Genomic DNA, 26,595 nt, shown 5'->3' on the forward strand with positions numbered 1-26,595 from the left:
TTGCAATAGTTCATTGTAATAAAAAAATCTTATTATATGAAATATCTTAGCCTATTCTACCTCTCCTTTCACTTACTCCCATTGCATTTCCCTTTTAGCCATTGACTCCATTTTTACAATATATCTTCAATTTCAGCTCTCTCCTGTGCTTCATCTATAAAATCTCCTTCTACCTGCTCTATTAAATGAGAAGTTTCTTATGAGTATTATCAGTATCATTTTTCTATGCAGGAGTACATGTAGTTCATCATCATTAAGTCCCTCATATTTTACCCTTCTCTTCCACTCTCTATGCTTCACCTGAGTCCTATATTTGAAGATCAAATTTTCTGTTCAGTTCTGGCCATTTTAACAGGAACATTTGAAATCCTCCCTGGTTCAATGAAAGTCCATCTTTTCCCCCCTGGAATAGAACGTTCAGTTTTTCTGAGTAGTTGATTCTCAGTTGCATTCCAGTCTGTTTTGCCTTAGGGAATATTATATTCCAAGCCCTACAAGCCCTTAATGTAGTTGCTGCTAAGTCCTGTGTGATCCTGACTGCAGCTCCATGATATTTGAACTGTGTCGTTCTGGCTGCTTGTAATATTTTCTCTTTGACTTGGGAGTTCTGGAACTTGGCTATAATATTCCTGGGGGTTGTTTGTTTTTGGGGGGGGGATCTCTTTATGGGGGGAGATCAGTGGATTCTCTCAATTTCTATTTTGCCCTTTGCTTCTAGGATATCAGGGCAATTTTCTGGTAGGAATTCTTTAAAAATGATGTCAAGGCTCTTTTCCTGATCATGACTTTCAGGTATTCCAATAATTTTTTTTAAGGTTTTTGTAAGGCAAATGGGGTTAAGTGGCTTTGCCCAAGGCCACACAGCTAGGTAATTATTAAGTGTTTGAAACCAGATTTGAACCCAGGTACTCCTGACTCCAGGGCTGGTGCTTTATCCACTGCGCCACCTAGCCGCCCCTTATTCCAATAATTTTTAAATTATCTTTCCTGAATCTGTTTTCTAGATCAGTTGTTTTTTCAATAAGATGTTTCACATTTTCTTCTTATTTTTCATTCTTTTGGTTTTGAAGTATTGTGTCTTGAAGGATTTGTTTTCCTCAGAGAGCTTTCTTATCTCTTTTTCCATCTGGTCAGTTCTGCTTTTTAAAGCATTCTTCTCCTCAATAACTTTTTTGAACTGTTTTATCCATTTGACCTATGCTGGTTTTTAACATGTTATTTTCTTCAGCATTTTTTTTGGATCGCCTTGACTAAGCTGCTGACTTCTTTTTCATGTTTTCCTGCATATCTCTCATTTCTTTTCCCAATTTTTCTTCTATCTCCCTCACTTGATTTTCAAAATCATTTTTGAGCCCTGTCATAGCCTGAGCCCAATTTCTGTTTTTCTTGCAGTCTTTAGATGCAGGAGCTTTGTACTTCCTCATGTTCAGGCTGAGTATTTTGATCCTTTTTGGGATCATAGACAATGTATTTCTCAATGGTGGTCTTCTTTTTTCTTTGTTTACTCATTTCCCCAGCCTGTGCCTGGTTTTGGGGTGCTTCCTGAGCTTTTGAGTATTATTAGGACAACCCTCCCCCACAAGGATCTCCATGTGTGAGGCCTGTCTTCCCTCCTGGTCTGTGAATGATCACAAGTGCACTCCTCTGCCATGGGGGCTGAGGTGGGGGGGGGAGGGTACTGCTGTTCGATGGGGGGCCTAGACTGGTCAGAGCCCCAGAGACAGAGGACAAATCTCAGAAGTCTCTCTCCACTCCCCTCCCTTCAGTATGCCAAGCACTCAAGGCTCAGTTGCCTGGATCTGGGCTGCCAGGGCCATGCTGTTGGCTGAATGCCCTGAGGCCTGGGTTTCATGCACTTGCTCTGGCAGAGGTCCCCCCCCCACTGATCTTCCAAGTTGCGCCTGGTGCTGTGTAGGTCAGGAAACTGCCCCTGCTACTCTGAGTGGCACTTCCCAGGCGCCCTGGGGCTGCTTCTGGGAGACTGAAGTTCCTTTACTCTGGCAGCCACCCCTCTAACCCCAAAATATTTACATTTTTAAAGGATGCTGACTTAGCAAGAAAAGCCTTAAAACCAATTGAAAGAGTCCTGTCATCTACTTCTGAAGAAGATGAACCAGTAGTTGTAAAATTTCTAAAAATGAACTGCCGCTACTTCACAGATGGCAAGGTAGGTAGCAGTTGTTGTTTGGGGGAATACATATTAAAAGTAAATGTCTGGTGGGAATGCCTAAAGTTGAGGAATAGTCAAAACTCTGTCCAAAGGTTACAGCTCAGAACTTAACAAATGCCTATTAGTTACCTTCTAATGAATTTCTGACATTTTGAAGTGGCATAGGCTAGTTGGAAGAAATGATTTTGAGTCAGCTTGAACAAATCATTTTTTCTTTCTGTGTTTCTGTTTCCTTACCTTAAAAATTCTTGATAAAATAAAAAAAGTACCTTACTGCTGATAAAGGAACCATCAACCCATTCTCCCAGCAGGTGAATTGTAGACCTGACTTAATCCAGTCATTTTTAATCATTTTAATCATTTCCTTTTAGCTTGTGTGTGTGTTGAGGAAATAATGATCTGCATGGGTTGTAGGAGTTAGAATTGTCTTACTTCAGAAGAGTCAATAAAGAAACAAATTTTATGTCTAGGTAGCTTTAAACTTTTATTGTTTATTTTGCTTTGTTACCTTTCTTCTTACCTAACAAAAGTTACTCTTTTTTCTTCTTAAATTAATGCTGGATTTGAAATCAAAGGATCTAGGTTCAAATCCAAACCCTTCTTTTTTATTGTTTTATAATCTTGGGCAAATCAATTAACTTTTGTAGGCATAATTTTTTTCAGCTATAAAAGGACAGGATTGGACCGGACTTCTGAGGTCCCTTCTTGTTCTCTAAATATGTAATACTAAGATTTGAATAATATTATCAATGCCAATCAAGATCAAAGGTATACATGTATGTATTGAATACATTAAGCAATATCCCTTTAGAGGTTCAATCACTGTTGAATGTTCACTTACAGACATGTTACTACTTCTGCTTTGGGGTGACCTGGTATAGTTGACTCATCTAAGTTTAAAAAATATATAACCCTCTTTTAGACTGTACCTTTCTTGGTAGCTATGGCTTTTATGCATTGTCAGTCAACATAAACATTTCCTATGTGCCTGGCATTTGCTATGTGCTAGAGATATAAACAAACAAACAAAAAGAGACAAAAAATAGTCCCTACTCTCGTGAAGTTCATAATCTAATGAGGGAGAAAACATGCAAACAACTATATAGAAAAATATAAACAGGGGCAGCTAGGTGGCGCAGTGGATAGAGCACCGGCCCTGGAGTCAGGAGTACCTGAGTTCAAATCCGGCCTCAGACACAAAATAGTTACCTAGCGGTGTGGCCTTGGGCAAGCCACTTAACCCCATTTGCCTTGCAAAAACCTAAAAAATATATATATAACTAAACATGTAAATTGTATAAAAGGTAAGTTGGAAATAATTAACAGAAGAAAGGTACTAGATTTAAGGGGAATTGGGAAAAGTTTTCTGTAGAAGTTGAGATTTTAATCAGGACTTGAAGAAAGCCAAAGTAGGTTTACTTTTAGGCAAGATGCCTGATGGATGCCTAGAATGAATGAATTATGAATCGTGGAATTTTAGGACTAAAATGGATCTTAAAAATTATCCCTACTTTATTTCCCCTTAATTTAAAGATCAGGAAACTAAAATTCAGCAAAATGTTAACAAATTTTGTTAATTTTTGTTAGCAAGCTGACAAAGCTGATACTAAAACACAGAGCTCACCATTCTATAGTATGTCTTTTATTTTGGTGCTGCATCTAATATTGCATTAAAACAAACCTTAAATGTTTTTTTGAGGCACTCTGATAAAGGAACTAAAAACTTGGAAGTACCATATCTCAGAAAAATTGAAATAGCACATGTAATTATAAAAAGTCCTGTTGTGTATTTGTTAGAACTCTAGCTGCCAATATGTTTACATTTTTCTTTTCCTTCCCTTTTAAGGGTGTAGTTGGAGGTGTCATGATTGTCACACCAAACAACATCATGTTTGATCCTCACAAGTCTGATCCTCTGGTTATTGAGAATGGGTGTGAAGAATATGGACTCATCTGTCCTATGGAAGAAGTTGTTTCCATTGCACTCTACAATGATATCTCCCACATGAAGATTAAAGATGCATTGCCATCGTAAGAGGAATTTTTTTTTAAGAGAGGGGGAAATGTAAGAGGCTTAGAGAAGCAAAGGAAGAAAAACAGAATTTGATATGATTAAGAAGAGATAGACCCCACAGTATATTGGGAGTGATCATTTATGAATTTATTAGTTACAGTTTTTAAAGTTTTCAAGAAAAAAAATAAAACCAAGTCATGGGTTCTGGAAGAAACTCAATATGTGAGAAAGGAAAGGAAAAAAGTCAATCAACAAACTTTTATTAAGTACTTACTATGTCCCAGGTAACTGTGGTAAAGACTAGGGATTAAAAAGAGAAAAACTAAAATAGTCCCTGTCTTTGAAAGACAGAACCCTTATCTTTCTTCCAGGTTTATTGTAGTTCTGGGTCTTTTGAGGTAGGATGGATGGTCAGAAAGAAAAAGTAAATTTTCATCCTATTTTCCATTTCTAGTCTATTTCCCTGCTTCAAAACCTTAACCCATTCACTATTGAGAAATGCTTTTTTTGTGATGGAGTTAGAAGATTGGAAGTCATCTAGGCTGAACTTTATGTTCTTATGTGTATCCAAACACCCACCATTATTCTAAATGTGTCTCCTTCAGGGTCCAAGTTGAGGATAGGGGGAGGGATATAAGAAGATCTTCCTTAAGGGAAAGAGCAGAATAAAAATCCCAGAAATGGGGACTCTTCTCTTTTCCTTTTTTTCTTTTTTCCTTAGGTTTTTGCAAGGCAACGGGGTTAAGTGGCTTGCCCAAGGTCACATAGCCAGGTAATTATTAAGTATCTGAGGCCAGATTTGAACTCAGGTCCTCCTTATTCCAGGGCCAGTGCTCCATCCACTGCACCACCTAGCCACCCCAAAATGGGGACTCTTAAGTATCAGGTTGAAAATGTGATTGTAAAGCAAGCAAAAACTGAGGAAGATCAAGGTTTGGCCCTATTTGCATTGCAATAAATGCATGACTTATCCTCCAATTTTTGAGACTTTTTGAAACTGATTTTTTTCCTAGTATACTAGCAATTAAAAATCTTTAAGGAAACTCCAGAAGGACATATATAATGTAAGCTTGGGTAGAGGAATTATAGGGAGAAACCTGGAAACTTCTCCCTATGTTATAGTTTACAAGAGGCAGGAAGACCCTAATTAGAAACTTTTCATAGTATCTTTGCCTAGACCCTGTCCTCGAAGCTGCACCTTAAGCAACCAGGATGAGTTGTCAATAATTTGAATAGTTTTCCCTTTAGAAATGATGTTTAGTATGGGGATTACAGTCGAATAGTGTACAGTAAGATATAAAGAGCCCTAGAGATGAGGGCATCAGTTCTAGTTCTGCTATTTAATTGTTATATGACCTTGGACAGCTCTCTTAACCCCCTAACTATCTTATCTATAAAATGGCAATGATAGCACCTCTACCCTACATACTTCTGTTTTTGTGAGAATCAAATAAAATCATATCTGTGGAAATACTTTGTTAATATCAAAGAGTATTCTGATATAATCTTAGTCTAGATACAGACTAGATCACATTTTGAGAGAATGGTGATGTTTTGCCCTTCATTCTGAAAAATGACCATGACATCAGGGAAGTGAAGCCATGACAAGCACGTGAATTGGATTTGAGTGAGGGGATGCTGTGCTAAGTCACCAGCCTCAGTTTCTCCTCCAGAGCCATCAGCATGGGTATAGAGCACTGACTTTCCAATCAGGTCAGGAGAACAGGAGTTTGAATCTGACCTCAGAACACTTGACTTAATAGCTATATAACCTTGGGCAAGTCACTTAACCCTGATTGCCTCACATCCAGGACTATCTCTGGATATTCTGATTCTCAGTTGGCCATGGACCCAGCTGGCTCTGGAGGAGAAAGTGAGACTGGTGACTTAGCACAGCACCCCCTCACTCAAATCCAATTCACGTGCTTGTCATGGCATCACCTCCCTGATGTCATGGTCTTATTCGAGGATGAAGTAGAAACATTATCACTTCAGGTACTTGATGAGTTAAATAAGCTTTGGAAGGCTACCCTGGGAACCCACCTATCATATGACATATTTGGCATTGGGAAAATGCATTTGTATTTTAAACATTTAGCATCGACTTCAAACCTGTCTTGTAACTCTATGAATGAACTAGCTTCCTTTAAAAGATGTTAGCTTGATAATGCTTCTTAGGTGATGATCATTTATACTAATGACATGGCAAAAGGCTAATATTTCCCCAAAATAACTTCCTTTCATCTTCACTGTGTTTTATATCTTGAGACTGAGGAAGATAGAAAGTGAATGTACAGTGGAATATTTTTTCAAATTCATATTCTATATTGTTTCCCATCTAAATTTTTTTAAATAATTATACTTGAGAGAAGAGAATAGCAGGAAAATAGTATAGTTACTGTTTTATGGGAATAGATTTTCCCTAATAAATACTCTATTATAACAAAACATGATAGTATCCAAACAATACGGTGCTTCAGCAGGCAACCCATCACAAACTGTTTGTCATATAAAATTACTTTATTGCAATAATACTTTTTGTATGAATACCTCCACAAAAAATTGGTTGTTAGCAAGATTAGCTGAATCTTATGGATGCATTAGACAATCAAAAAGCAGATGCTTTTTGAATGTCTTTAGAACTGTGAAATATTAACACCATAGTTTTGCATTTCATCACAGAGTAGATCTGGGCAGTAGATAACCCCAAATTACACTCCATCCTAGGGAATTTATTAAAGGGACTGGAAGTTTATTTGGAGGAAATTTTGCCTATGATAGTGCTCTGTAACCTAATGTGACTGTATATTCTTGAAGGCAAGTATTGTTTCATTTTTATCCTTGTACATAAGGAGCCTAGTATATAGTGGGTACTTAATAAATACTGTTGATTGATTGAACAGCATTTTAGCAAGGTACTTGTGTTCATTACAATAGTAGTTATTCAAGTAATGTTTGCTAAGAAAATGAGATATCAAAAATTGATTCTAGAAAAAGAAGGAGCAGCTAGGTGGCGCAGTGGATAGAGCACTGGCCCTGGAGTCAGGAGTACTACCTGAGTTCAAATCTGTCCTCAGACACTTAATAATGAGCTAGCTGTGTGGCCTTGGGCAAACCACTTAACCCCATTGCCTTGCCAAAAAAAAAAAAGAAGAAGAAAAAACATTTAGTATTTATATTTCCCTCCCTACCTTATTCTATAGGAAAGTTAGTATCGCAGTTCTTTTATCTTAAAAATCTTGATGCATTTCATGTTTTAAATTTGTCAAGAAATGACTTCAGAAATCATCCATACATTTCCACAAAGGGGCACAACATCATTTTGCTTTCTTGACATAATTATTTTAGTTGCCTTATGTTTAGTTTTGAAGATATTATTTCTTGATTTAGCTTCATCCTTCTAAAATCATTTTAACATATTTTAGTTATCCTTTTTTTTTTTTGAGTTGGGTCTATTTGGTGTGTTTTTTCTTTCCTCCATTTTGATTTTTGTTTTGCTTTGTAACATTCCATGTGCATCCACCATTTCTTCCTGACAGTGACCTACCACAGGATCTTTGTCCTCTGTACAGGCCTGGAGAATGGGAGGACCTGGCTTCTGAGAAGGATATAAATCCATTCAGTAAATTCAAATCTCTCAATAAAGAAAAAAGGCAGCAGAATGGAGAAACCACTACTCCCCTAATTTCCAAGTCAGTAAAAGCTATAGAGAAGTCCTCAGATTACAATCTTCTTAAGACTTTTGACAATTCCATTTTAAAGGAATCAGAGACCTTAGGATCTTCCAAGGAAGAACCTAACAAGTTGGCTACGATGACTGTTGACCTTAAGGAACCTGCCAAGGCAAAAACTGCATCAGATTCTAGAACCAAAGAAAATTCACTTTTAGGGGAAGATGATGACTTTGTTGACCTGGAAGAACTTTCCTCCCAAACTGAAGGTGGAAGTAACAAAAAGGAAGCTCCAAAGGAGTGCCTTTCTCTTGATTCAGAGGAGTCTAGAAAGACCAGATCACAAGGAACCAATTCCACTTTAGAAATCTTGAACCAACAAGCATTGGATCTTTCAAGAACAGATTATGATACTGAGCTAAAAGGTGTTCTAGACTTAAAAACTTGTGAGAAACAAGATGTAGGGCCTGAAGGGCATAAGCAGGTTGTTTCTCCCCTAGATGAGATGGAATCAATGTTGAACATTCATGAAGATCTAGATAAAGTTAAACTTATTGAATTTTACCTTAATAAAAACAAGGAAGGGTCACCGTTATTTGAAAACTTAGAAAACCCAGAAATTAGCGATGGAAAAAGCAGTCTTCCCTTAGGCATAGACATTACTCTTAGTAGCTCAGTTCCTCAGGCAAATGAACCATTTGTTGAAGGCAGCAAGAAGCTAGGTAAAAGCTATGAAAAGGAGCCATTTTCATCAAAAATGAGTTCATCTACAGAAGAGAAGATTGTTAAAGAATCTCTGGATTCCTCACTGGAATCCTCTCTGGACAAGAACTGCCAAGGTGCACAGGTGGATAGTAAATCAGAAATCAGATTGTGGCTGTTAAAGAGAATTCAGGTACCCATTGAAGGTAGGTCTCTATGTGTGTGTGTGTGTGTGTGCCAATACTGTCAATATTGAAAGAGATTCTTATCTAATCACATAGTGTTAAGAGATGAGTTTATATTGGTTCTGGACTTAAAACATACATTCTTAGGATGGAAGTTGCTGATGATGAATAGGAGGGAGGGCAGAGAGGGAGGGTTTATTTTTTCCCAAGGGACAAGAAAATCTGATTAATTTATATCTTAAAATGTAAAATGGTTTTTCAAAAACTTCTTTCAATTCTACAGAACAAAATAAAATATATACTACTGCAGTGCAATTTCCCATTTCTGATAGTCACTACCCATGAGACTTTGGGAAAGTTACTTTTACCCTCCCTGGGCTAGTTTCTTCATCTGTAAAATGATGAGGTTGAACTAGATATTCTCTCAGGTCCCTTCTAGCTCTTTACTTATGATCCTGTTATCATTTGAGCAAGATTATAATAATCTTATCATTATTCACAAGTCTATAAAATAATTTTATCCAATAATCAATAAGTATTATTTAGCACTGGAAATAGAATAAGAAAAAGAAATACAGTCCTTGCCCTCAGAGAGTTTACAGTCTAATCCATTTAGATTTTATCTACTTAGCTCTATGATCTAATTGAAGCATTTCTTTTTTTACCAACAAAATTGAGGTTCTTTTTTTTAACTTAATTCATTTATTTTTCCAACTAAGATAGTTTTCAGCAATCATTTTTTGTAAGGTTTTGAGTTTCACATTTTTCTCCCTCCCTTCCCTCTCCCTTCCCAAAAGAGAGCAATCTAATATAGGTTTTCCATATGACTATGTTAAACATATTTCCATATTAATCATATTGTGTAAAAAGAATCAACAAAGAAAAAATATGAGAGTAAAAAAAAACTCCCTTTAAAACATAAAACAAATTAAAAAAATTGAAATTAGAACACTTTGGTCTGCATTCAGACTCCATAATTCCTTCTCTGGATGTTGATGATATTTTCCATCACAAGGTCTTTAGAATTGTCTTTGATTATTGTACTGCTAAGATGAGCAAGTCCATCATAATTGATCATACACAGTGCTAATGTTAATGGGTTCAATGTTCAACTGGTTCTGCTCACTTGTTTCAGCATTAGTTCATGCATATTTTTCCAGACTATTCTGAAATCCTGCCCCTCATGATTTCTTACAGAGCAGTAATACTCCAGTACATTCATATACCATGATTTGTTTAGTCATTCCCCAATTGATGGGCATCCCCTAAAATTTGCTACTACAAAAAGAGCTGCTATAAACATTTTTGTACATGTGGGTTTTTTATCCTTTCTTATGATATTAGACCTAGTTGTATTACCAGATCAAAGAGTATGCAGTTTTATTGTTCTTTAAGCATAGTTCCAAATTGCTCTCCAGAAAGATTGGATAAATTCACAACATCACCAGCAACTCATTAGTGTCCCAGTTTTCCTACATCCCTTCCAACACTGATCATTTTCCTTTATTTTTTTTATTGTTTAGTTTGAGAGGTATTAAGCAGTACCTCAGAGTTGTTTTAATTTGCCTTTCTCTAATCAACAAGGATTTAGATGGGGCGGCTAGGTGGCGTAGTGGATAAAGCACCAGCCCTGGAGTCAGGAGTACCTGGGTTCAAATCCGGTCTCAAACACTTAATAATTACCTAGCTGTGTCTCCTTGGGCAAGCCACTTAACCCCATTTGCCTTGCAAAAAAACAAAAGAACAAGGATTTAGAGCATTTTTTCATATGACTATAGATAGCTTTAGTATCTTCATGTGAGAACTAACTGTTCGTATCCTTTGACCATTTACCAACTGGGGAATGACTTGTATTCTTTTATCTTTATTTTATTTTCCTCCAGTTACATACAAAAACAAGTTTCAACATTCACTTCCAAAACCTTCACTTCAAAATTCTCTCCTTTCTTCCCACCCCACTCCCTCTCATTGAGAAAGCAAGTTACTTGATATAGATTAAAAATGTGTAGTCATGAAAAAAATTACCACAATAGTTACGTTGTAAAAGTAAACATATTCTCCTCAAGAAAAAGGGAAACATCAAGAAAAATAAAGTGGGGGCAAAAATGTTTGTTCAATCTGTTTATCATAAATCCTTCAGAGTTCTCTTAGGTCGCAACTTTGCTGAGAAGAGGTAGAATCACTTGTATTCTTTCTCTTTTTTTGAAGTTCTAATTAGAGATTTTATTTATTTTGAGTTTTACAATTTTTCCCCAATTTTACTTCCCTCTCCCCACCCCCCACAGATAGCAATTTGTCAGTCATTACATTGTTTCCATGTTGTACATTGATCCATATTGAGTGTGATGAGAGAAATTATATCCTTAAGGAAGAACCGTGGAGTCTGAACAAAGTTCAAGGACTATTCCCTTTAATTTAGGGGAAAAAAACTGATATCTTAGGGTCTGATCAGACTCCACGGTTCTTTATCTGGATACAGATGGTATTCTCCATCGCAGACAGCCCCAAATTGTCCCTGTTGCACTGATGAAATAAGCGCTTCCATCAAGGTTAATAATCATGCCCATGTTGCTGTTAAGGGGGGTGTACAGTGTTTTTCTGGTTCTGCTCATCTCACTCAGCATCAGTTCATGCAAAGCCCTCCAGGCTTCCCTGAATTCCCATCCCTCCTGGTTTCTAATAGAACAATAGTGTTCTATGACTTAAATATACCACAGTTTGCTAAGCCATTCCCCAAATGAAGGACATTTACTTGACTTCCAATTCTTTGCTACCACAAACTGGGCTGCTTTGAGTATTTTTGTACAATTGATGTTTTTACCCCTTTTCATCATCTCTTCAGGGTATAAACCCAGTAGTGGTATTGCTGGATCAAAGGGTATGCACATTTTTGTTGCCTTTTGGGCGTAGTTCCAAATTTCTCTCCAAAAAGGTTGGATGAGTTCACAGCTCCACCAACAATGTAATAGTGTCCCAGATTTCCCACAACCCTTCCAACAATGATTGTTATCCTTTCAGGTCATATTGGCCAGTCTGAGAGGTGAATCACTTGTATTCTTATAATAGTATCTGTTGACTCCTTAATTAAATTTTGTTATTTTACTCAGGTAACAAAATTGCCTTGTCACCATATATCATTAGAGTATTTGAATTTTTAAAATATTTGCTTAACATGGTTCAGATATGCTTCCATCAAAAGAGGAGAAAAGCAAGACACCACCAATGTTTCTGTGTATCAAAGTGGGAAAACCCATGAGAAAATCCTTTGCTACTCATAGCACGACCATGGTACAACAGTTTGGCAAGAGAAGAAAGCAACCTGAGTACTGGTTTGCTGTTCCTCGTGAAAGGTGAGTTGCTAACAATGCGAAATTTGGAAATATGCCTTGGAGCCATTTTGTTTTTAGTCTGACTCTTTTTTTAAAAAAAATTTTTATTTATTTAAGCAATGGGGTTTAAATAACTTGCCCAAGGTCACACAGCTAGGCAATTATTGTCTGAGGTCAGATTTGAATTCAGGTTCTCCTGGCTCCAGGGCCAGTGCTCTATCTACTCCGCCACCTAGCTGGCCCTAGTCTGACTTGTCTAAGATCTGAAAAATTCTCTGTTTTCATTAAATTTTATTTGAAAGGACATTCTGTAAAGACTGAGTTGATCTATGTTAAAGTTTTTCATTTTAGTTCAACATAAATACAATTCCTTTTAAACCTGATTGAGATTGAAACATACAGCAGAAAAACTTCAGGTTTGATGGAATTATAATAGCAGTTTCTGCCAGTAATATAGTAATATAGTATAACAGTTCTCTAAGAATATGATTTGTTAAAAACAAATGTAAAAATGTTTATTGTGGGTGTAACATTGCACATTTGTCATTTTTAACTGTATTGCTCCCTGCATAGCTTTTTTTTGTTTAATTTTTTTGTTTAATTTCAGAAAAATGTGATGGTTCCAAAGTGTTGAATTTAGAGTCTAAGAATCTGTCCAAATCATGGCTCTGCTGTTTTGCTCCCTACATAGCTGTGACCAAGTGTCTTATCCAGGGTCTTGGGTACCTTCCAAGTCTCCATCTATTGTCCAAGTTATTCAGAATGTTTTATGATCTTGGAAAGATCTAGGTCCATATCTCCCTAGGTAAGAATTTAGGGAGTCATTTCCTATCTTTTAGCTTCAGTTTTCCCTCTTGCTTGTAGACAGGTTCTTTCCACACTTAAATCGTATGTTTCTATAAATGAGAAGTAGGAGATATGTGTACTTCTGGGTAAGGAAACATTCGACTATTACAGCTCATAAAGGAAAATCTTGAGGCAATATTTAAGAAGTAATCTGGGGTAGCTAGGTGGCGCAGTGAATAGAGCACCGGCTCTGGAGTCAGGAGTACCTGAGTTCAAATCCAGCCTCAGACACTTAATAGTTACCTAGCTGTGTGACCTTGAGAAAGCCACTTAACCCTATTGCCTTGCAAAAACCTTAAAAAAAAGAAGAGGTAATCTGGCAATTCATAACCTTCCTTCCTTCCTCTCTTCCTGAAGTAATAGCTATTAAGTTATTGGCCCAGGGTCCCACAACTTGTTATTATCTGAGATTGGAATTAAACTCAGATCCTCCTGACTCCAGATCTCATGCTCTATCCACTGTATCCACACTCCAAGATTGAAAGTTTTCTTAAAGTTGGTTAAATAATTGAAAGTATTTTTCTGTCTTGCATTTATGTGGTAGAAAAAGTGATGACAGATTAGATAGGTAGAACTATGCAAGTACTTTTTCAAGTCATCAGCTCCATAGACCTCTTCTCTCCCTTCTCTCAATCTTAATTCACTAATAGAATCACCCTTTGAAAATCTTAAGGAATCTCAAAGGCCATCATAGACAAATAGAATTTATCTGCCTAAAGCAAAATCATTCATAATTCAACTTTAAACTTGCAATCAAGGGGGTGGCTAGGTGGTGCAGTGGATATAGTGCTAGCCCTGGAGTCAGGAGTACCTGAGTTCAAATCCAACTTCAGACACTTAATAATTGCCTAGCTGTGTGGTCTTGGGCAAGCCACTTAACCCCACTGCCTTGCAAAAACCTAAAAAAATAAAATAAAATAAATAAACTTGCAATCACTTTGTATCAGCTCATGGAATATTTTGTCATTTTTGTAGTAGAAGCTATTAGAAAGGAAAGAAAATGGCTTTTTATATAGTAAGGTTTTGAAATTTTAGTCCAGGTCAAAGGTCTAGTGTTAAGGAAGAATGATCTACAGATAAGATGCATGATCAGATTCACTTCAATATTGTCTGCAATCATTTAGTTTGTCCTGAATAACTTTAAGGAAGGATTTATTTTTAAAGTAGTACTGAAGTATGTCCATGAAATAAGACTGGATCTTGTTTTGCTCCAGTAGTTTGTGAGCAAGTCTACTTATCATTTTAAAAATGCATTTTAAACTAAATAGAATGAATTGTTTGAGGTTTTTTAAAAAAAGATAAATTTGTTTTTGTTCAGTTATTTTCAGTCACAGCTGACTCTTCTTCACCCCATTTGGGATTTTCTTGGCAAAGATATTAGAGTGGTTTGCCATTCTTTTTCCAACTCATTTCATAGATGAGAAACTAAGGCAAACAGGTTAATTGATTTGCCCAGGGTCACACAGTTGGTAAGTATCTGAGGCTGGATTTGAACTCAGTAAGAGTAAATTATTTTAATATTCTTCATCCTGTAGTATATGTCAAAGAGCCAACACAGTAAAATAAGATAGATGTCCATTCTGGTTGTCTTTCTTGCATTTACTAACAGAACTCTGTCTCCCACATCTACACCCCTCGAAAAAAAATCTGCAGAGTCCTGTCTGTGTTACCATTTGGTTCCCTGTCACTCTGACTCAACCACCATGACTGGAAAAATGATGTATATAAAAAAGAGAGTTGTGTCCCTGTTTTCGCATTCAAAGCTGGAATTTGGAATGAGGTTTGCCAAAGAAACTCACTATAAAAATTTATAAATATTAATCTTCTTTATTGTATTATAGGTTTTAATTCAGCTACAAGGGTTAAAAATGGATTTATGCAAGTTACCTGGGGTCCTTGCCATCCTTTTGAAATTGTTGCTATGAAATATGCACTCAGGGTTTTAAACAACTTATTAATATCTAAAGTAAAATCTGTTTTACAGGTTAGGGCCTGTGTGCATGATGCAATGTTATGAAAGTCACTTACCGTAATAGTTGCCAAATAATTCCAGCAATATGATTTGGTCCATATCAGTAACTACAACAATTTAATTTGTTAACAGGAAATCTTTCATACTGAATATGATTTGGGGGGGGGTTGGTATTTGTGGCCTATAGAAAATGTATCATTGGAGGAATTCCATCTTAGTGCATTTTATAGTCACAGTTAACTTAATGATCTTTGGTCATCAAGCAACCAAACAAATTCAGTTTTCTTTCTCAAACTAATTTTTAATTGGCTTGGAATATTATATGATTTTTTTTTTGCAACATAATGGGGTTAAGTGCCTTGCCCAAGGCCACACAGCTAGGTAATTATTAAGTGTCTGAGGCTGGATTCGAACTCAGGTACTCCTGACTCCAAGGCCAGTGCTCTATCCACTGCGCCACCTAGCCGCCTCTATTATATGATTCTTGAAAGTGACCTTTCACTTAATGTGAGACAGAAGAAAGACTGCTAAACTTAAAGTCAACGGACTTGAGTTCAAATCCCTCTAACGTTTACTACCTAGAAGATATTGAGCAAGTCATGGAACATGTCTGGGTCTCTATTTCCTGATCTATAAAATGAGGAGGGTCCCCTAAAAAGAGTTCCCCCTACAGGAATTTCAGAATCTCTCAATAAAAGTTTTCTTCTCAGTAATTTGGTCACTGGGTTAGCAGATGATCTCTGAGGTATCTTTTAGCTTCAACTCTATGATTTATGACAATATTGAAGATTTCTGTTTTTTGTTAATGACTTTGCTATTTGCTAAGCAAAAGGTACTGATACTTGTCAGGCACAGGGTACTCCCCTCTGAAAGGAAGGGTATACTGAGTGGTGCCTCCAGGGAAGATATTTAAATATGTGTTGGGGGCCGGCTAGGTGGCCCAGTGCTATTTCATTATCTATGTTTCCAGTAAATTATATTTTGCCTTCATTTGCAAAGAGGCCAGAGTTTAACTAAAAATATAAGTGCAAGTTTAGGCAGAGTGCAATTATTTCATTTGACACAACTCTGAGGGGTAGATGTTATTAATATCACTACACTACAGAAGAAACTGAGGCAAATAGTCATTAAATGACTTGGCCTGGTCCACACACCCAACAGTACTTGAGGTATAATTTCAACTTATATCTTCCTGACTCCAAATCTGTCTATCCACTGCAACACATATTTTTAAGATAGTATGCTTATTCACAAAGATGAAGATAATCCTGTATCACTCACTTAGCACTAATGAAGAAGTCCTTGAGAATTTCTTTCTATCCCTAATAATTCTCCTTTTTTTTGAAAGAAGCAATAATTCCTGTTTAGACATTACAGTTCATCCACCCTTTGGTTCAATTATCTATAGTGTCTTAATCTCAGAAAAGTTAAATGGATGTTCTAGCTTTTTAAGCCTTTAAAGGAGTAATTTAAGTAAGAATGGTGGTATAGAACTTGCTAACCCATGTATAAATATTTAATTCAAATTAGTTGGTTATAATATTATGAATAATAAACAAATTATTATTATTATTATATTACCACGGTGCCATACTTTTGCAAAGATGCCACATAGGATCATTTAGCCACTTTTCTTCCTTGTATTAGCTGATAAACTCAGTTACTGCTTTAGACTGTTATTCATCACCTTTGTACACTGTAGTGTCACAGAAAGAGTGCAATATTTGGAGCCAAAGGACAGTGATTCAGATTTTAACTCTGCTACTTATTATCTGAGGTCTTATGCAATTCACATAACTTATCTGAACCTGTTTTCTCATGTGGAAAATGAACAATGTCTAAAGTCCCCTTTGGTTCTCTAAGACCCAAATGTACATAGTGACCACTTAGTTGCAAAATTGTTATTAATGACATCAAATTGAGTAAATAGATAAGCTATAACTGTAAGGTAGAAACACACTTTTCTATCCTGAATCTTAGTGACTACTGGCAAATAGAGATCATGATTTTACTTTTGTAACCCATATAAAGATCATGTCTTCCTATTGTGACCTACTTTGTAGTTCTTGGAACATATAACAGATTTTCCCCTTCCCCTCCACCATCTTTTAAGCCTTTCAAAAGATGAAGGTGACCACACTAATTCTGAAATTTCTTGAATGAGTGGTCAATTATTTATTTTATAGCCATAATTGTTAAGCAGCCCAGAAATCTGAAGTAATTTTTGTGGCTAATAAATCAGGTTCTTGTGGTACTTTTAAGAGTACCATAAGAATTAATTCTGTAATAAAGGTCATATCCTGATATTTTTATATTTGGAGATTCAGTAAAGTTCAATGCCTTTCCCAAAATCATAGCTAGTATGTGAAAATTTAAACTCTCAAATCTAAAGTTCTTTCCAATAAAGAAGATAATGCCAGTTTAGTTACCAAATTTAGAAATAAAATGCTTCTTTTTTTTTTAGCAAGGTAATGGGGTTAAGTGGCTTGCCCAAGGCCACACAGCTAGGTATTATTAAGTGCCTGAGGTCAAATTTGAACTCAGGTCCTCCTAACTCCAGGACTAGTGTTTTATCCACTGTGCCACCTAGCCGCCCCTTAAAATGCTGCTTTGTATTCAGATCATCAACATATGGACTCTCCAATGGCCAGGTCATTTTCACCCTTGCCTAAAACTTTCCTAGTGTCCCTGACCATGAAATACAAAGGACAAACTAACTAGATTTCCTATAGTCAAAGAAGGGAATTCAGCTTTTCTCCACAACAGACTCAGTGAAGGAAGGAGCTCTGTATTTTGTACATTAGAAATCTGAAAATGCTACAAATCGGTGCATTGTTTTTGTTAATTGTCTACTCAAGATTTAAGAAAGTAATAGGAAAATGATACTATTGCAGATTAACCTTAAAAATGTATTGTGCACATTTATTTTTTGGAGTTACTTGTTAAATATTTACCAGCACCATCCTGGCTGTACCCCAAGTGACTTGTTGCCCCATGCTCACTCCATGGCCTCAGTGTCATAGAATTTCCACCTATGTACTAGGATTTCTCCCACACCTCCAGCTTAATTAGCCTTGAAAAGTTTATTTGAGATTATTTTACTTGCCCCTTCATAAGGCAGATTTTGTGCCACTTTGCTCAGGTCAAAAAAAAAGAAAGAAAAGAAAAGAAAAAAGCTACTTCCAGCTCTGATTCCTGTCCTTCTTAACCACCAGCATAAAGACAAAAATAAGATGGTCCCTGACCTAAGGAGTTTACATTCTATTGGAAGATAATAAATGGATTGCCTTCTCTCCAGAGTCTTTGTGGGAAAAGTACTTTGTAAATCTAAAAATTTTGTAAAAATATAAGTGATTTTTCTTGCTGTAATCTTTTCCTCAGAGATGAGAAGCAGAGGTATGTTCTTTCAGGAACCCAACCATAGTTTCACACATAATTCCTTTCTGGTTTCCCCCCTGAAATATAGGCCACAGGTATTTCTACAAATTCCTAGTAATGTAATATGAAGTACCAGAATATGAGACGACTGTATATACTTGCTTCCTGACAACATTCCAAAAGATTTTATTTCTTTCTTATAAGACTAATAGCAAGGGAGCGGGGGTTCAGGGGTGGGTGGGGGAATAATGTGAGTCATCCAAACTAATCTACTAAAGAAAATAAGTTGCCCTAGAATCCAGAGGTAAATGTGAGGTTTGCTTAGACTGATTAAATTTAAGACTCTTAGGCCATCTACTGACCGGAGTGGGAAACAACACCTGTTAGATCATAGAATGAGATCATGGGCCCGACAGCATTCTGTAGCTTAACCCAACTGCTAAGGAAATCCAGGTGACAAAAAAAATGCAAGTGCAAGAAATATACATCTGAAATAAAATAAAAAATGTTCCATCACTACCCTGAAATATTGAGAAGGATTGGTGGGATAGGAGAGGAAATAGATTCTTTACCCTCTTCAGCCAGATGCATGACTTTAAAGTCAATAACCCTGCTATTAATTGAATTGTAATGTTCAGTTTTAGGGGGAGTTTGGTTTTTTGGGGGGAGATACTCTTTCTGCCTTTAGAAATAAACTTTCATACCAAGACCAGTTATGTTACAGCATTCTCCTTAGGAAAATCTAGGAGTTTACTATATTTACCATATAAATTCTCACTTCTGTATTGCCTACCTCAGAATGTCCTTTTCTGATTTTTCCATCTCCCTTAATTCCCTTTAGAAATTCATCATTTACTATCCCACCACCAAGTCCCATTAACTGATCTTTACAAAGGATTTGTGATACTCTTATTTTTTTAATATTTTGTTTTTCCAATCACATACAACAATAGTTTTATCAGTCTTTTTTTTTCAAGATTTTGAGTTTTACATTTTTTCCTCCCCCTTCCCTCTGACAGAAAGCAAACCAATATAGGTTGTACATGTATATGGAGATTATATACATGTACATGGAGATTATATTCTTAAGTTTATTACACACTAGAACCAGGAGTGGCACCTGAAGCCTCCATTAGTACTTGACTACGTGGATTTTGCCATTTCTCTTCCCTTTTCCCCTTCTCCTTCCACCTTTCTTTATATTTGCCTGCTCTGGTTCTTCCTTCATTGGCTTTGCCTCAGTCTGCCAATGGTACTCAGTGTTTCCCACCAGTATTACTTTAGCCACACTGGTATGACTTGCGGCTTTGTAACCTTGGACAAAAATATAACCTCCCTGTGTCCTTGTTTCCTCATCTATAAAATGGATGATTTGAACTATTGGTCTTTAAGATCTTTCATTTTAGCTGTAGAGAGTGATGATCCTATATGCCTAAGGTTGCTTGGACATGAATTTGTGTCTTTGAACATATGAAAAGGTAATACACACTAGCATAAAACTGATACCTCTATCAATTGTTTGGGAAAGATAATAGATGTTTCTTCCAAAGTAGTCTATTTACAGGGATGAGAAACCACGATATATACTCCTTTGTAGCTTCTGTTAAGAATGGGCACTACCAAGGCAGTGCTATTAAAGACTTCTTTCTCTTCCTTCCCCCTTAATCCCTGGTTTTTGCCTTTCTACACCTGTGATAGCCAATGTTAGGTTCAGGCAAAAAGAATGATAAGAATCCTTTAGGACTTTCCTTCTCTGTCTCTTTCCCCTGGTGCTTCTCATGAGTGACTGCTATCTCTTTGCTGGCATTATGTCTGCCCTCAGATCTCTAATGAAGCCTAAAAATTGTCAGGAGGACTAAAAAGTTCATCAACTCCAGGTAAATGGCTATGCCAAGATCAAGAGAAAGTGGTATAAAGCAAGGGCATTGACAACAGAGTGTAAAGACCATTCAAGTGTCAGATCTTGATACCCAATATTAGTTATGGAGGCAATAAGAAAATGGAGCATGTTACCAGGCAGATTCAGGAAGGTTTTTGGTGCACTCCTGTTATACAATAAAACTTAGTGTGCTGATATTTTGCACGATGTTTCCTCAAAGAATCATTGTTGACAGAGCAGCTCAGCTAGTCATTCAGATCACCAATCCAAATGCTAGACTGGGGAGTGAAGAAAATTAGTAAAAAATCTTTGCACATTATTTGTGTTAAATAAACTCTCAAGTGACAAAAAAAAAATCTTTAGTAGCACCAACTGTGGCCAGAGCAGACTTCTGACCTCCAGGTCAGAAGCCTGGTGTATTTGTAGAAGGGAAAACTAGCTTTCTTAGATTCTTCACTTATGGGCTAATTATTTTTGGTTATGATCACACTCTGTATTTTATTGAAAGTGAAACTCAATAATTTTAGAAGACATTAAATTTACATTAGGAGATAGTATGAATACTACTGACAGTTGTGGTCAGAAGCTGGTGTTCTGGTGTTGAATCCTCTCAGTCTTTTAAAACTTAGACTTTGAGGGAGATGGTACTACCACTACCACTCTCTTCCCCTCCCTCCTGTCCTCTTCATGGATATTCTTCATAATGCCTTCTTTGTAAAAAGATTACAGTGAATTTAAACATCACCTGTCCCTAGTATGAACTGATTAAAACTTAATAAAGTGTTCATAACTATAATGTACTCCATCACTTAAAAAAGCAAGACCTAAAGAGATTGATTTATACAATACATTATAAAGACAGACATTTTTGAAATGCTTTAGGACCCTGATCAATTTACGAACCAACCATCACTCCAGAAGACCAAGGATAATTCATGTTACCTATTTTCTGAGGACAAGAGAGGTGATGGGGGGCAGCTAGATGGCGCAGTGGATAAAGCACCAGCACTGGAGTCAGGAGTACCTGGGTTCAAATGAAGCCTCAGACACTTAATAATTACCTAGCTGTGTGGCCTTGGGCAAGCCACTTAACCCCATTGCCTTGCAAGAACCTAAAAAAATAGAGGTGGTGATATCAGAGCACAGAATGAAGAATAGTTTTTTGATATGACCAATGTGGGAATTAGTTTTACTTTGCTTGATTCTGCAAAGTTGTTTTTCTTTCTTTTCAGTGGAAAAAAAGGGGAAAAAAAGGGGAAAAATAGATTTTTGTCAACTAAAATATAAACTTAATTTAGAAAATTAGAAGCAAGAAGTGTTAAATTTATTTCTCAGTGAAGCCAGTGCCTTTCTTATGGTTGTAATAAAATTTCTAATGTTATTCATTCTTATTTCTTCATCAAAAATATTTTATGAAAATTATACTTGACCCACAGAAAGTCTTTCATCTGAGTATGAGCTCTTTGTTCCTTTGCTCAGATCATACTTCTCACTTTCACAGAAAACATTGCTACATTTAGTGTGAAGAATTAATAGATTGCAGCTTTTTATTATATGGCCCCTTAGTTTTTCCTTCAAGGGTTTATGAATGATGCCACTCTCTTGCAGCAGTAACCTACTAGATACAACAGTTTCAAGCAGGGCATCATCTCTGCTGATTTCTGTCATTATGCCCTGTTTTTAGCAAATTTTCAGACATAGATAACTTGCACAGTTGATAATTCATTTCCCATTTGGCAAAACAGATTTGACCAGCAGAAAAATAACATAGTGCAGGACATCAAAATTTGTATTTCTTTAAATATCTGGTTATAAACTATGTACCTTTCCTTTATGTTTTTCAGGGTAGATCATTTGTATACTTTCTTTGTTCAGTGCTCACCAGAAGTTTATGGAAAAGATGCCAAAGAACAAGGGTTTGTCGTGGTAGAAAAGGAGGAACTGAATATGGTTGATAACTTTTTCAGTGAGCCAACAACTAAGAGCTGGGAGGTGAGTGCACACCACAACTCTGACAATTGTCATAGAAAAAGCAGAAAACCAAACAGATTTCTGTAGCCAGCATCTTCCTAGGAGCAATACATGCATGCATATTTACACCATGTGCATACATATAACTATTTATATATATGCACATGCATTCATATGCATTTATAGGTTTAGTTTTTAGTTGAATAAAAGGAAACTAAAGGAATCATTTGCTACTTTTTAGCATAGAAAGTATAAGAACTCTCTCAAACTTAACTACTAGAGGTTGCTTTATAATTTAAGCTAATTGGTTATTGATTGAATTGAATTAACCTGAACTTTACAACTTACTTCTTCTATTTCTTTAATGCTTAAGAGTGATTTTCCTTTGCATCTAATCTATTGTAATGTCTAGCAGTCAAGAAATATTTCCTGTTCCTTCATTTCTGATCATTGCTATCAGTGATATCAGATGTTCAGGTTTCTTGCTTATGTTTATGATCCATAGACCTATTAGATCTTCCTAAAGCAAATAAGGAATGTGCTCATCTCTTTTTAAGTACCTTGGTTATTTTTCAAGTTTCATTTATCTGGTGAGCAAATTTGCAATCCAAGTGATCTCACCAATCTTGAGTCTACTACAGGTACATATTCTTTTATCCATCCAATCACTAGATCAGTCTTAGAGCTGGAAAGAGTCTTTGTGACCAGTGACTTCAACTCCTTCATTTAATCAAAGAGAAAAACTGAGAAAGATTAAATGATCATACCACTAGCATATGTCTGTGGGAGGATTGCCTGCTCTGGTCTTCTTAACTCCAAGCCTAGCCCTGAACCCTTTGTATTACCTATGTAGTTCTCCTAATTCTTGCCAATGAATAAGCTAAAGATGATCCAGGAGCTCTACCATAATCTCAAGCACATAACAGACATAACTTAGCACTACAAGATGCCTTCATTACTACAGAGCAAGGCCCCCCTGCCCACCTCAAAGGACTGCTGTGAGCAAAGTGCCTTGTAATCTTTGAGACACAATAGAAACACTCAGATTGGTATTATATTTACTATTGGATAATAATTAAAAGTCCCATAGTCACCTGAGAACAACTACATTACAATTTGGGGTTAATCTCACCTTGCCAGGCTGCCTGCCAGAAGAAAGTCCTACTTACATCATCTTCTCAGAAATCAAATGCTCCATTTTCCTTTCAGTTGTAAATTCCTTACAAGATGAAGCATGTTATCAAAAGCACACACAATTATTCTGCTTCTTATGCACTCAGCCATTTAAAGATCCCTATTCAATGGAACAGACCCATGCTTTAAACTCTTCATCTTGCTCTCGAAAGATTCTTTCATGTAGTGTTAGGTAGAAAGAAGTAATAGGACCCTAGGTTAATGACTTGCCTGTTGTCACTCATTCACTCTTTTGACTCCAAGGTAATACATTTTTCTCAGTGCAGCAACTACCTCTATCAGAGTCAGGAAAGCATCCAAAATCTGGGGTAAAACAATTCAGGTGAGCTTTAGAATTGTTAGGGAGAAAAGCACCAGAAAGGGAAGAGGGTGAGGAGTAGATATTAAAACAATGAAGTTTTGTTAACCTCAATTAGAAAATTAAATTTGAAAGGTAAAAGCTCATTTTATAGCCTTGGGCCTATATCTAGCAGGAAATGTGTGTGTTTACTCTCTATCCTAATTTGGGTGTGTTCCTGTAGAACGGTGAACCCTATCCTAAGGGAAATAGAAACTTACTCATGCAGGAAACTAGATAGAGCAGAAGTGGTTTGTAGCAGCAGTCACTGGGCTAGAAGCAGCCTCTCTGCTAGCAGCAGGCACTAAGCTAGCAGTAACCTCTCTGGGCTGCTGACTGCCTTGTGGAGACAAGGAAAGTCTTTGCCCTCCAGAAGGAGAGAGAAGCTGTGAGAGTCAGCAACCCTCACGACCTGACGATGAGACTAAAACAAATGGCCTTGGACATTCAGATCATATACTGTGCCAGACCTGACCAGGAACCTTTTGTGAAGGTAGGTCAGATTATGCCCTCCATTGTTTCTGAATCCCCAAGGAGCTAACTGTGATGGAATACATCTCTTTCCAAGCTTATTTCCCTTAAAAGATCTTGACTTTTGGAATTCATTGTGACACAGTATTTTATTTCCTTTAGCAAATTGTACTTTTTGCTCCTCTTCGAAAATAAGGAATACATTGAAACTTAAGTATAGTATGTATTTCATTCTGTGACCTGATCACTATACTTGTGGCCATTATAGTCCTAACCCGGGATGGGGTACTTCATATAATATTTAACTTTGAGGGTTTTATTTGTTTTTAAATTTCCTTCATTAGGAAATACAATTTAAGAGGAACTAGTTACTTCATCTGATGTAATTAAAATGCTTGACTTTGAGTGTTTTTTTATGTTTTTAAGTTCCCTTTATCAGAAAATTTAACTTAAGAGGAACTAGTTTCTTGATTTATATTCTGGTGTGAAATATTTAAATCAGTGGGCATGGTAGCTATTTCTGTGCATTTGAGAATTTAATAGTATGTGCGTTTACATCTTACCTCTTAAGTTTTTGAAGTTTTGGTTTTCCTGGCAAATTTGAAGATCTTTATATTATTAAGGTATTTTTGTTTCCTAACAATACACTTATCACTTTTAAGGAAAAAAGGGTTTTGACCTAACTTTTTAAGGAAAAAATGAATTTTGAATTAAAGTGAACACTTACTATTTTTGTATTATTGAGGTAATACTGAGGTGATGTTGAGGCACTTAACCTCTCTAGATTTGTTTCCTCATCTATATAGTTTAAGGGTTGTACTAAATGATCTCAAAATTCCTCCTGTGATCTTATATATTAAATCCATTTACAAAATACAAGATGCCATTAAAAAACATTTCTCAATTTAGAAGAAAAGTAACTGATCTCTTGATTTTGAACTATACAAATCGAATTTTCAACTGTTTGACATCTTAGCGGAAATTTTTGTTGCTACCTTCCCCATCACTTGTATAATCAGTTTCCAGGTCAAAAAAAAACACAGGCAAATTACTTATTTTGGTTTGCTTAACAGAAACCATCAATAACCTTGAGTGAGACAAGACAATAGAATTCTAATTTAGAACAGGAAAAGAACTATAAGGTCATCCACTCCAACCCTCTTATTTTACAAATAAGGAATCAATGACCCAGAAAACTTAAAAGATTTCTTCAAAATCTTTTAAGTAGCAAGAGGCCAGGCTTGGTTGAAAACAATTCCTCTGACTCAAAAAATCTAATATTTTTAGTATCATCTGCATTGTGGTGGTCTGCTACTTTAATTTTTCAGTGTTTACTATCCTAGAATCCCTTGTCCTACGAATTTTCACCTTTTGGTAATCTTCAATCATACAATGTCTTTGTTCTTGGTCTAGGATTATTGAGTGTTTGCTGGAGAAAGTTATGAAATTAGATCAAGTTCATCCCCAAATTTATTATATTCAACTTCAATTGGGACCTCATAAAGTTTTACTCTCTTTATCCTTATTTACTTCTATAGACTCTGTTCTTTTTTTACTTACTGTTGGTTCTCCATAATTACCTCTTACATGACTCTTCATCCTTTTCTTAGGCCCTTAATGTAATTGTTCCCCAAGAATCTATCCTTGGCCATTTGAGATAGTCATCAGTCAAAAACAGACAGAGACAAAGAGACAGAGAGATTGAGAGAAAGACAAAGAAGAGAGATGGAGGTGTGCCAGGATTTAAAGAATTTAAAGATTTAAAGAATCTGAGCTGTCCCCCAGTGACTTCATAAGGATTTGATGCACCAGCCACATAGGCGATAAGAAAAAAAATAACTTTAGGACCCCCCCCCAACCTAACTTGGAATGCTCAGAAGGGATTCTTGCAAACTTTCAGAGATCCTTGGACAGACAAGTTCAGGAGTTCAAGCAAATCAAGGGTAGATCACAGAGAATGCATCCAGCATTCCCTGCCCAAATTCAACCCAGTCTGAATCTTTTCTAAACTATGGCTATAAGAACCCAGTCAGAAAGAGCAGCCTTGGGATGTGGGAAGCTAGTCCACTTAGACCCTAATGGTTCAAGCCTATACAGGAGAAAAGTCCTAGGCAAAATCTAACCCCACTAGTCCCTAAAATCTGTGGTGGAAACCAGACTTTAGAGCAGCTGCTGTAGCCAATATCCGGATGGGAAGGATCTCAGGTGGAACAGAAGAGGGTCATAGAGTCCTATGAAAAGGGGAAGCTCAATATAGAACTATATTTTGCATGACCTCACATGTATAATCAATATCAAATTGCTTGCTTTCTCAGGGAGGGAAGAGAGACATAAAGTAGGGAAGGAATTTGAAACTAAATTTTTTTTAAAAAACGAATGTTAAACAAACATGGATACTGAGGTAAATAAGAAAAGCAAACCAAGGAAAACTGAATATTATGAAGAAATACCTTGGTTTAAGTGACACTCAGATGAA

General features: G+C 36.4%; 1 protein-coding gene across 8 annotated transcripts in view; it reads left to right on the forward strand.

Annotated features, from left to right (window-relative positions):
- The window catches only part of NCOA7 (nuclear receptor coactivator 7), a 187,683-nt gene that overhangs the window by 148,449 nt on the left and 12,639 nt on the right, over positions 1 to 26,595 (forward strand). For 6 of the 8 annotated variants that reach the window (XM_074187512.1, XM_074187511.1, XM_074187514.1 and 3 more), the window contains 5 exons: positions 2,042 to 2,167; positions 4,017 to 4,201; positions 7,724 to 8,763; positions 11,924 to 12,092; positions 21,991 to 22,138. In XM_074187512.1, coding sequence (XP_074043613.1) covers positions 2,042 to 2,167; positions 4,017 to 4,201; positions 7,724 to 8,763; positions 11,924 to 12,092; positions 21,991 to 22,138 — 1,668 coding nt within the window. Of the gene's footprint in view, positions 1 to 2,041; positions 2,168 to 4,016; positions 4,202 to 7,723; positions 8,764 to 11,923; positions 12,093 to 21,990; positions 22,139 to 22,169; positions 24,142 to 26,595 lie in introns of those variants that run through there. The other 2 variants (XM_074187515.1, XM_074187518.1) reach the window with 2 other exon arrangements.

Source organism: Macrotis lagotis, chromosome 5, assembly GCF_037893015.1.
Source record: "Macrotis lagotis isolate mMagLag1 chromosome 5, bilby.v1.9.chrom.fasta, whole genome shotgun sequence".
In the NCBI taxonomy this organism is placed as follows: Eukaryota; Metazoa; Chordata; class Mammalia; order Peramelemorphia; family Peramelidae; genus Macrotis; species Macrotis lagotis.